This window comes from Mobula hypostoma, chromosome X2 (assembly GCF_963921235.1).
Source record: "Mobula hypostoma chromosome X2, sMobHyp1.1, whole genome shotgun sequence".
NCBI lineage: Eukaryota > Metazoa > Chordata > Chondrichthyes > Myliobatiformes > Myliobatidae > Mobula > Mobula hypostoma.
The window spans coordinates 16646892-16659168 of NC_086129.1; the positions used below are offsets into that span (position 1 = coordinate 16646892).

At 43.4% G+C, this 12277-nt stretch overlaps 1 protein-coding gene across 1 annotated transcript in view; it reads left to right on the forward strand.

Annotated features, from left to right (window-relative positions):
• The window catches only part of nfrkb (nuclear factor related to kappaB binding protein), a 107623-nt gene extending 95346 nt beyond the window's left edge, over nucleotides 1-12277 (forward strand). The window contains exons 18-20 of the mRNA XM_063038441.1: nucleotides 4680-4786; nucleotides 8321-8456; nucleotides 9516-12277. Of these exons, the coding sequence (XP_062894511.1) occupies nucleotides 4680-4786; nucleotides 8321-8456; nucleotides 9516-9635 (363 nt within the window). The 3' untranslated portion in view covers nucleotides 9636-12277. The remainder of the gene's footprint in view (nucleotides 1-4679; nucleotides 4787-8320; nucleotides 8457-9515) is intronic.

A 12277-nucleotide genomic window follows, 5' to 3' on the forward strand; every position in this document is an offset into this window, starting at 1 on the left:
TACAAAAAGAAAGACTAAAAAAAATAAATAAGCAATAAATATCGAGAACATGAGATGAAGAGTCCTTGAAAGTGAGTCCATAGATTGCAAGAACTACCTATGATGTTCATTGATGGGCGAGTGAAGTTATCCCCTCTGGTTCAAGAGCCTGATGGTTGAGGGGTAATGGTTGAAGGGAACAGATGAAAGCTGGAATTACTGAAGGAGGAGAGTGGGAAGCCGAGGAATCTGAGAAACAATGATTGGCTGCATGGAGTTGTTGAATGCTGAAGGCTGCAATGTGCCATGCCGGCAGATGAAGTTCTATCCCTTGAGCTTGTATTGATCATTGTTGGAACTATGTAGAAGACCAAGGGCAGAGAGGTCAGAGTAGATTGGAAAATTAAAGTTATAGTAATAGTTAGTTCAGGATCATCCGTGGTCTGAACAGAGGTGTTTTGCATTGGTTATTTCAATATGGAACATAACGAGCACCGAATGCACCATAGAAACTACAGCACAGAAACAGGCCCTTTGGCCCTTCTTGGCTGTGCCGAACCATTTTCTGCCTAGTCCCACTGACCTGCACACGGATCATATCCCTCCATACACCTCCCATCCACGTATCTGTCCAATTTATTCTTAAATGTTAAAAAAGAACCTGCATTTACCACCTCATCTGGCAGCTCATTCCATACTCCCACCACTCTCTGTGTGAAGAAGCCCCCCCCAATGTTCCCTTTAAACTTTTTCCCCCTCACCCTTAACCTATGTCCTCTGGTTTTTTTCTCCCCTTGCCTCAGTGGAAAAAGCCTGCTTGCATTCACTCTATCTATACCCATCATAATTTTATATACCTCTATCAAATCTCCCCTCATTCTTCTACGCTCCAGGGAATAAAGTCCTAACCTATTCAACCTTTCTCTGTAACTGAGTTTCTCAAGTCCCGGCAACAACCTTGTAAACCTTCTCTGCACTCTTTCAACCTTATTTATATCCTTCCTGTAATTTGGTGACCAAAACTGAACACAATACTCCAGATTCGACCTCACCAATGCCTTATACAACCTCATCATAACATTCCAGCTCTTATACTCAATACTTCGATTAATAAAGGCCAATGTACCAAAAGCTCTCTTTACGACCCTATCTACCTGTGACGACACTTTTAGGGAATTTTGTATCTGTATTCCCAGATCCCTCTGTTCCACTGCACTTCTCAGTGCCTTACCATTAACCTTGTATGTTCTACGTTGGTTTGTCCTTCCAACGTGCAATACCTCACACTTGTCAGTATTAAACTCCATCTGTCATTTTTCAGCCCATTTTTCCAGCTGGTCCAAGTCCCTCTGCAGGCTCTGAAAGCCTTCCTCACTGTCTACTACACCTCCAATCTTTGTATCATCAGCAAACTTGCTGATCCAATTTACCACATTATCATCCAGATCATTGATATAGATGACAAATAACAATGGACCCAGCACTGATCCCTGTGGCACACCACTAGTGACAGGCCTCCACTCAGAGAAGCAATTCTCTACCACTACTCTCTGGCTTCTTCCATCGAGCCAATGTCTAATCCAATTTACCACCTCTCCATGTATACCTAGCGACTGAATTTTCCTAACTAACCTCCCATTGTGGGACCTTGTCAAAGGCCTTACTGAAGTCCATGTAGACAATATCCACTGCCTTCCCTTCATCCACTTTCCTGGTAACCTCCTCGAAAAACTCCAGTAGATTGGTCAAACATGACCTACCACGCACAAAGCCATGTTGACTCTCCCTAATAAGTCCCTGTCTATCCAAATGCTTGTAGATTCTGTCTCTTAGTACTCCCTCCAATAACTTACCTACTACTGACGTTAAACTCACCGGCCTATAATTTCCCGGATTACTTTTCGATCCTTTTTTAAACAACGGAACAACATGAGCCACTCTCCAATCCTCCGGCACTTCACCCGTAGACAGCGACATTTTAAATATTTCTGCCAGGGCCCCCGCAATTTCAATGCTAGTCTCCTTCAAGGTCTGAGGGAACACTCTGTCAGGTCTCGGGGATTTATCCACTTTAATTTTCCTCAAGACAGCAAGCACCACCTACTTTTCAATCTGTACAGTTTCCATGGTCTCACTACTTGATTCCCTCAATTCCATAGATTTCATGCCAGCTTCCTTAGTAAATACAGACGCAAAAAACCTATTTAAGATCTCCCCCATTTCCTTTGGTTCCGCACAAAGCCGACCACTCTGATCTTCAAGAGGACCAATTTTATCCCTTACAATCCTTTTGCTCTTAATATACTTGTAAAAGCTCTTTGGATTATCCTTCACTTTGACTGCCAAGGCAACCTCATGTCTTCTTTTAGCCCTCCTGATTTCTTTCTTAAGTATTTTCTTGCACTTCTTATACTCCTCAAGCACCTGATTTACCCCCTGTTTCCTATACATTTCATACAACTCCCTCTTCTTCTTTATCAGAGTTGCAATATCCCTTGAGAACCAAGGTTCCTTATTCCTATTCAATTTGCCTTTAATCCTGACAGGAACATACAAACTCTGCACTCTCAAAATTTCCCCTTTGAAGGCTTCCCACCTACCAATCACATCTTTGCCAGAGAACAACCTGTCCCAATCCACGCTTTTTAGATCCTTTCTCATTTCTTCAAATTTGGCCTTCTTCCAGTTCAGAACTTTAACCCTAGGACCAGATATATCCTTGTCCATCATCAAATTGAAACTAATGGTGTTATGATCACTGGAACCAAAGTGCTCCCCTACACAGACTTCTGTCACTTGCCCTAATTCGTTTCCTAACAGGAGATCCAATATTGCATCCCCTCTAGTTGGTCCCTCTATATACTGATTTAGAAAACTTTCCTGAACACATTTTACAAACTCTAAACCATCTAGACCCCTAACAGTATGAGAGTCCCAATCAATGTATGGAAAATTAAAATCCCCTACCACCACAACTTTATGTTTCCTGCAGTTGCCTGCTATCTCTCTGCAGATTTGCTCTTCCAAGTCTCGTTGACTATTGGGTGGTCTGTAATACAATCCCACTAATGTGGCCATACCTTTCCTGTTTCTCAGCTCCACCCATAAGGACTCAGTAGACAAGCCCTCTAATCTGTCCTGCCTGAGCACTGCTGTAATACTTTCCCTAACAAGCAATGCAGTAAACTTAATTGGAAAACTAGTAATTTGTTATTGATATTAAGCTAATTAAAGAGGCACATTGGAAGAGATCTGGGATGATTATACATGAATCATTGATGCTGATAGGACAGTATAGAATTCAAAAGTTTTGCAGAACCTGTGCAGAGCCTCAAAGCCCAGTTTCACTCTTTTTGGAATAACTTTGTTGCATATTCTGCATTGTATCTCAAAGTAAATAAAATAAGGTTAAAAATTTTAGAATGAACCCGACAATTTGGGAAGATCAGGAAAAGATTGACCAGAGTCCTAAAGCTAGGGGCTTGCAGTTGAACGAGCCGTCTCAAGAACCTGTGAGTTGATGGAGCTATTTAAAATCATGAAGTGTTTAGAAAACTGGAGAAAAGCATTTCCTGAGGCTGTGAGGTTAATGAGCTGCAGAGATTTAGTGACTGGCAAAAGTATCACTTTAGTACAACCAATGATTGCCATTTGAATTTAAAAAAACTAGGATAAGAACTTTAAAATGAAAGTGGTGGTTGCTGGGAGCTGGTATTGGTCAGCAGTCAGCGATTGCAGGGTGATCAGGGCCTCTCTCCCTCTCTGTCTCAATGGAGGAAGCATTAGTGAGGGCTGAATGGAGATTTATAACTGGATGGCAAGGAACTGAAGTCTTAATCATGCAGTAAGTTTCAGCAGGTTAAGGTAATATTTTTCCAACTAGAGGGTATTTAATTGAAGTATATAGAGTGGAGGGGCCTGGGTGGAGTGAACAAGGAGGTCTTGTGTACTTGTGCAAAAAGGCCAGTGATCTTTGGTGGAAGAGGTAGGGAGAAGTGACACAAATACCTGTGCTTTTCACCCAGAAAATGGTAGGGTTTGTAACTTACTCCCTTGGAATGGAGAAGGGAAATGAGGTGAGTCATGATGAATCATTTTCAGCCAGCAAATGTTCAATCAGCCTAATGGATCCTTTTGTGTCATAACTTCCTGTCGTTTTCCAGCTACATTAGCCTCCTTTACCAGCAGTGGCTTCCAGTGTTTCGGCATGTGACCAATGTGATCATCAGGGCTGACTGAGTCAGGCAGTATGTGGAGTGGTGTTGATGTAACTGTCCGCAAGCCGGTTGCCCGTTACAGGGTCGGGTTTGATGTGTTCCGCAGTCCAGAAGCCTTTATGCATTGGCTTTTCTGGAGTGACTCTGAAAGAGCACATTGTGAGATCCAGTAATTGTGTAAAATTAATGCAAGCCTGAAATGGTTGTAACGTCATATTGCCCTACGTATTCCTCATTGTTCACGTGGAGTTGTGTCCGATAGTAAGTAACTCAGATGGCAGGTGATACCACGTTATTAACATTTTAAAAAGTGTCTGGATGAGCACTCGAAGCACCAAGGCAAACAATGCTGTGGATTATATACTAAATATGATTAGGATAGATTGGTATTTGATGGTTGTCATAGACATGATGGGCAGAACGCCTGTATCTATACTGTATGACACTATGAAGTATTAACTTGTCTCTTAATTCCTTTCTCAGACCAAGCTGCCTGCGACCATCACCGTGCCTTTATCAGTCCTGAACCAACCTCTCAAAGGAAAAGGGGTGATGGCAGGACCAATAATCAAGGGCAACCTTGGGGCAAAGTAAGTGACACTGAGTGTATTGGGCAGGGTGAGGAATGGCAGAGATCAGTGGAATCCCAGAAACAGCTCAGATGGGATGGCAGGGGACTCCGATGTTGTCTGATTTTACTGTAGAGAAATGTAAGCAATATTTGTAAACAGATAGAACGATTGTTATACTTAAAATATGTAAAGTGAAGTTGTTAAACATTGAAAGAAACAGTAAAGGTAATTCTTGTGAAATGTGTCTGGGAGTGTATTCAGCAGAGATGTGTGAGTGTGGACCAGACAGCTGGATCTCATTCAGCTCAGGCAGGGGAAGCTGCTGTGACAATAAATTCTACAGATTAGGAAGATCTGGGACCATTACTGGCCTACAGAGTCTGGTAAGTCTGAGCGAACAGGTAAAATTTGAGGCAAGACTTGTGTTTCCATTAATGAGGAATTTAAGGGTATTGAAGGAGTGGTAGATTAGATAGAGAATGGTATCTGAAACAATGGAGAATAACATTTGATGTGGACTTTTGGGATGTGGTAGCAGAAAGCACTCCTTCCCTTAGTTCCCATCCAGGAACATTGTGCCCTAGAGTCCAGGCTGAACATTTCCAGATTAGGTTCATTGAGTTATACAACATAGAAAAGGGCCCTTCAGCTCAACTTATTCATTCCAACCAAGAAGGCTGTCCAAGCCAATCCATTTGCCCATATCCTGCTAAACCTTTCCTATCCATGTATCTGCCTAAATGTCTTCTAAGCATTGTAATTGAACCCGTCTCTATCACCTCCTTTGGTAGCTTACTCCAAATACCCACCACCCTCTGTGTGAAAATCTTGCCAATTGGAAAACTCTAAATCTTTACCCTCTCACGTTAAATGTCTGCTCTCTGCTTCTAAGATGTGCTATCCTGGGAAAAAGATATCTGTGCTTCTCATAATCTTATATATTTGTAAAAGAGCATCCCTCAGCCTCCTATGCTCCTGCATAAATGGCCTCAGCTTATCTGATCTTTCCTAATAAGCACTCTAGTCTAGACAACATCCTTGTAATTGTTTCTGCCCCTTCTCTAGCATACTAACATCCTTCTAAGTATAGCATATTGACCGAAACTACATACAATGCTCCTCATGCAATCTAACCAATTTTTTATAGAACTGTAATGCAACATCCTAACTCTAGTGGATGGACTGTTGAAGACGTGCATGCCATATGCCTTCTTTGCCACCCTGTCTAACTGTGTTGCCACTTTCAGGAAACTATGCATTTGTACCCCTAAGCAACAGCACTCTCTAGGACCTTGCCATTCACTGTGGATCTCCTGACTTAGTTTATCTTTGCACTTGTCTATTATTGTCATATGCATATACAGTGAAGAGCTTGTCTTGTATTCTGTTTATACAGATCAAATCATTTCACAGTGTATTGACGTGGAACAAAGAAAAGCAATAATAATTCAGAATAAGTGTAAAAGCTACCAAAATGGTGTAGTGCAGGTAAACAAAGTGCAAGACCATAATGAGGTAGATTGAGAGACCAAGAATCCATCTTATTATAGGTCTGTTCAAGATTCTGAGAACAGTAGAATTGAAGCTGTCCTTGAGCCTGATGGTACATACTTTCAGGCTTTTGTATCTTCTGCTTGATGGGTGAGAAGTGAAGTGAGACTATCCGGGGTGGGTGGGATCTTTAATTATATTGTCTGTTTTACCAAGGCAGTGATAAGTGTAGTCAGAGTTCATGGAGAGGAGGCTGGTTTCTGTGATTTACTGAGCTGTGTCCTCAACTCTCTGTAGCTTCTTGCTGTCACGTGCAGAGCGTTGCCATACTAAGCCATTATGCATCCAGACCATGGTGCATCAATAAATATGGGCAAGAGTTGACTGGAGGATGCAAAATTTCTTTAGCCTCCTGAAGAAGTAGAGGTGTTGGTGAGCTTTTATGGCTGTGATATCATTGTGGGTGGACCAGAACAGGCTATCGGTGATGGTAACACCAAGGAACCTTCACCATCTAATCATTAATACATTTGACAAACAACAGTGGACCCAACTCTGATCCCTGCAACACTCCACTGATCACAGGCCTCTGAAAAACAACCCTCCATTTTCTGGGTGCCTCTTTCCACCAGTTAATTTTGTAGCTGATTGGTTATCTCACTTTGGATTCCATGTATTCTGTCCTTCTGGGCCAGCCTAGCATGTGGGACCTTGTCAAAGGACTTCCTTAAATTTGTGAGGTAACATTTACCACCTTACCCTTGTCAATCCTCTTAATCACCTCTTCAAAAAAAAACACAATTAAATTTGTGTGACACTGTTTCCCTCACACAAAGCCAGGCTGACTATCTTGTATCAGTTATTATCTTTCCAAATGTAGGTAGATCCCGTCTCTCAGAATCTCCTGTAACCTTTCCACCACTGATGTTAGGTTCACCAGGTCATACTTCTTTGGCTTGAACCTGCTGCAGCCCTTCTTAAATAAACACACATCATTAGCCACACTCAATTCTTCTAAGTTCAAAGTAAAATTCATTGTCAGAGTACATGCATGTCACCACATACAACCCTGAGATTCTTTTCCTGCGGGCATACTTAGCAAATTTATACAACAGTATCTGTAAACATCAAGAACAGTTAATTAAAACTGTGTAAATGCAGATATAAATAAATAGCATTAAATAACGAACATGACATAATAATATAAATGAGTCCATAAATGAATGTAGTTTCTCCCCTTTTGTTCAAGAGCATTATGGTTGAGAGGTAGTTATTGTTCTTGAACCTGGTGCTGAGAGTCCTGAGGCATTTGTGCCTTTTGGTACGTCACCCATGATAACTAGGACTGATATATTCTTGTTAGATAAGCATATCAAGCGTTATGTTGTTGAGGCAGATACATGATAAAATGCAAGTCAGTTCTGGCCTAAGCTAAGCAAGAGAATAGGTGTGTGTTGGGCTGAGTGGTAAATACCAACAGATTTCATTTGACCTCCTTATTTCTGGGGAATAAAGGGAAGTATTCTACATCCCAGTTCCTGCTAAATAAATGGAGCGAGAAATGCAGATGCTAGAAATCTGAACCGAAGTACTGGAAGCACCGAGCAGATCAGATAGTACGTGAAACGAAGCAGTCAGTGTTTTAGCTGATGGACCCTTCAACGGAATTTGAAAATTAGAATGTTCATCTTTTCAGTTGTAGAGACAGGGAGGGCTGAAGAGACCAGGATGCATGTGACAGAGTGCCAACCAAGTTGCCACAGTATCAGTTACTCTAAAATCTGACAGTTACAGAAGGTGCAGCCACAGCGGAGGGACGGAGAGGAGAGCATGGGGGCTGATGGCTGGGAGTGCAGCTGCGAGGGATGGGTGTGAGGTCGGGCAAGGCAGGCAGGGGCTGGCCAGCACTGACTGTACTCGCAGCCAACAGAGAGGGAGTGAGCTAACTCCAGTGCTTGCTATTATGACCCAGTCAGGACACGGAGGATTAATGAGCAGTTTGTTTTTTAATCAGAGTCATAGACATACAATGGTTCATGGAGGGATTTTATCTATTTCCAGTATCAGTGGACTTGGAAGAAATATTATTCTCACGACAATGCCTGCGGGGACAAAACTGATCGCTGGGAGCAAACCTGTCAGCTTCGTTACAGCCCAGCAATTGCAGCAGCTCCAACAACAGGGACAGGCCACCCAGGTAAGGAGAGGAGGGGCTGGAGGAGTGGGGTGGAGGGATTTTGGAGGGACGGCATGAGAGTGGGAGTTGAGAAAGTGGGATAGAGGGGGAGCGAGGCTGGGGGCGATGATAAGGAAGTGGGAGAGAGAAGAAGATGGAGAAAGGATGGAGGAGAGTGGGCAATGGGAGACACTGAAGGAGAGGTGGAGCAGAAGAGAACTGTGTGGGGAGAGTGGGCAGTGCAGGAGAGAGAGGCAAAAAGCTTGAAATAGGCAAGTTGTCGGGGTGCATGGCAGTGAGGGGAAGACAATAGAATGTGGGCGATAGAACGGGAATGTAAAATGTAGCAGAGCTGCCAGGAAGCAGAAAGGGAGGTGAGTGTTGCTGTATGATCCCAATGACCTGGTACCAGGCATCAGTGGGTTGATAAGGGAGGAATCCTTCTGCTGCATGCTTGGAGGTTTCACTCCTCAACCCTTGCACCCCTATCCCCAGCATTCACTCATTCACTGGCCTGAAGTGAGCACGCCCATCCTGATCATCAACCCCTTACCACCAGATTCATGGAAGTCATAGAGCATACAGGCTCTTTGGCTCAACTGGTCTATGCCATCCATGCTTGTCCCATTTGCTAGCGTTTGGCCCATAACCTCCTAAACCTGGCGATTTGGCACTGGCTAGTTAAACTGCTCTGTGTTTAACACCCAACAAAGTCGATGGCAAACAGCTGAGGAGGGGCAGGGGTGATGAGAGGGTTAGGATGGTGCCTGAACCTACAGGCTCTTGGTGCAAAACTCTGGGCCATAGGATGTGCATTTGTGAGGGTGGCTGAGAAGAACAATAGGATTGTGGCCACGGGGTTTGGCTCACCTGGCAAAGAAGAAGAAGGGGGTATTTGGAACGTCCCTCACAGAGTAGCACCAGCCCAGAGTGATGTTCCTAGTCCATAGGAGACTGGCCTTATTCAAGCCAGAGTTACAAAAATGAGAACAATTCATGCTGTGTTCTCAGACACTGAGATAGCATCCTGCTCTGCAACGTGGCTCTTAATATTCTGGCTACTTCACTTCTCCCACACAGGTCAGGATCCAACACCTTCCATCTCAACAGCTTCACCAAGGAACATCGATCAGCTCCGGCAAGCCCATCTCTACAGTGGTCGTAACCACTGCACCGTCAGTGAAACAGCCACAGGACTAGTGTATACTGTCTCAGACATAGACCGTGCCATTGTATTTATTATCTTTACCTTCCGCTGTGGGCTCATCACCTCACACATCATGGCTCAGTGCTGAGTGATGGGAGCCGTACCCCTTCTGTTCTATCATGTCGACACAAATTGTATTGTGCTTCAACCCCTAAAAATAATCCTGAGATATACCTATACAGTATATCCAATAAAGAGTCTCAGTAATGAGCATGTTCTCGTTTGAATCCTTTCTGGCTGACAGGGCGACAGTTGGTGAAGAGGTTGATGCCTCATTACAGAAAGCAGAAGGTGCCAGTCTGTGCCCGGCACACTGCTCTGTTGGGCTTGTAATAATCCTTCATGTCCCTGGCCAAGGGTTCCTCCTGCTTAATGGCGAACCTCTGCTGTTTTGAAGACAAACTGTATTAAACAATCATGATGAGTTGGTTCCATATGATGGGTCCTTCTGTGGAATATCTGAGATTCTCTGCGTATAATGCTGTGTATCAAATCATGTTTGTGTTGCTTTACAATGGTAGAGTGTGCTTATGATGCTGAATATATAGGTGTCTAAGGTGCTGTGTGTAAAGGACTTATTTCATAGTTCTCTAACTAATAAGTGTGTTGTGCTGTCTACAATATTTTTATGCTGCAGTAAATGTGCTCTTTATTACACTGCATTTAAGTTACTGTATATGTAATATTGTTTTAAATGCAGTTTATAAACTTTGTGTGTATATAGTGCTACTTAGTGTGCTGGATACACAGTAGTATTCACTGCACAACAATTTGGTGACATCCAGTATAAATTGACTTCTACAATTTGGGTATCCCTGCTGTCACAGGAGATTTCAGTTTGCTGGCAGTGAGCGACAAGGAACAGGAGCAGGAGTGGACTTTTGCCTCTGCCAGGATGCTCTGCTTCAGTAAGGCGCTGGCTTATCTAAACTCTACCTTCCCAACCTATTCCCATGTCTCTGAATTCCCTTGGTATCCGAAGATGCGTTGTCCTCCACACATTTTCAGTGACTAAGCGTCCACGGTCTTCTGTGTGTGTGAGAGAGAGAGAGAATTCGAAAGATCCACAGTGTGGATCTGAGTGAAGCAATTTCTCCATATCCTAAGTTCTCATCATTATCCAGAGATTCTGATTTCTCAATTCTAGACAGAGCCAAGGGAAATACCTTAATATATGTCCTATCCATTTTACAAACTTTATTTCAATCAGATCACTCTCTAAGCCATGTCCATACAATCCAAATAATGTGAGGAGCCTTTTCTTTAAGTCATTAAAAAGTGACGTCAGAAGAGTTACCATGTGTGCAGCCCGTGCAAGACGGACACACACATTAAAATGTAATGATCATGTGATTACACTTAGATAATCAACAGTTAGATAAACAGACAAAATCATGTCAAAAATAAATTCTAAGCAATGAAGAGAAACATTGTGTGAATATCTTGGGTGTCAAGATGGTATATTTTATCAAAGACACTGTTAATGTAAGATTCTAAAAATTAGTTATTAATTATCCTCAGCTTTATTAATAAAATTAATGGAAGAGTACTTTCTAGATCATTGGTGCACAGTGTTTTTTTGTGAGGAGTACCAAGTTTACAACTCATACCACATGCAAAGGGCACCCGGATATTACTTTAGTTTGACTAGATCAGATACTGGTATTCTTAGTCATGTTTAAGAATACAGACTGGCATGGTTCTTGCTGTTCCCTCCACTGACACTCACTGGTGCAGCCACCGCTGCCCATTGCTGCTCTGCTCATCACATCCCCACTCCTCTCGCCAGCCTGTCAATGAGCCTAGCCTTTCCTGTAAATCACAAACTGCCTGAGGAACTTGGTGGGTCAGGCAGCATCTATGGATACAGAGTGCCAGTTGACATCTCGTGTCAAAGCCCTGCATCAGGACTGAGAGTGTCAAAGGGGTATAGCCAGTTTAAATAGGTGGGGGGGGGAGCAGGTGACGGGAGCCCAGTGAGGAGTGGGAAACTGCAGAGGATAGAGCCGGGGAGGGGAGAGTGGTGATTGTGACAGATTGGGAGGTGATGTGGACAAAACAAAGGGCTGAGATTGTGGAATCGGATTGGTAAAGGAGGAGATACTGGAGAAATGAGGGGCAAATGGACCAGTGGGGGAGGGGGGAAGAAACTGAATGATGATGGCTGGGGGCAGGATGGAAAGAAGGAGGTGGAGAAAATTTGGGCAAATGAGAGAGATAGGGTTGTGTGGGCTACCTGAAGCTGAAAAATTGTATGTTCCTGCCATTGGGCCGCAGACAACCCAGACAGAATATCAGCTCTGCTCTTCTAGTTTGTATTTAGCCTCACCCTGGCAGTGGAGGAGGCCGCAGGCAGACAGATTGGTGTGGAAATGGGAGGGGAGTTAAGATGGCTAACAGCTGGGAGCTCTGGCCTTCTCCAAACAAGAACAGCACCTGGTAGTCTACCACCCAATGGCATGACTGTTGCAACATGGTCTCTGTGTTCCTTTCTCTCTTCTTATCCATCCAAGGTTTTCTTCCACCCAACCCCCTTCCCTATCACCTCATTTCTTACCTTTCCCCTTCTTGGTTTTGTGTGTTCTGCAAGTTTTTACAAGTTCCTGCAACTTTCTTTGATCTTTGCAGTAGCCCT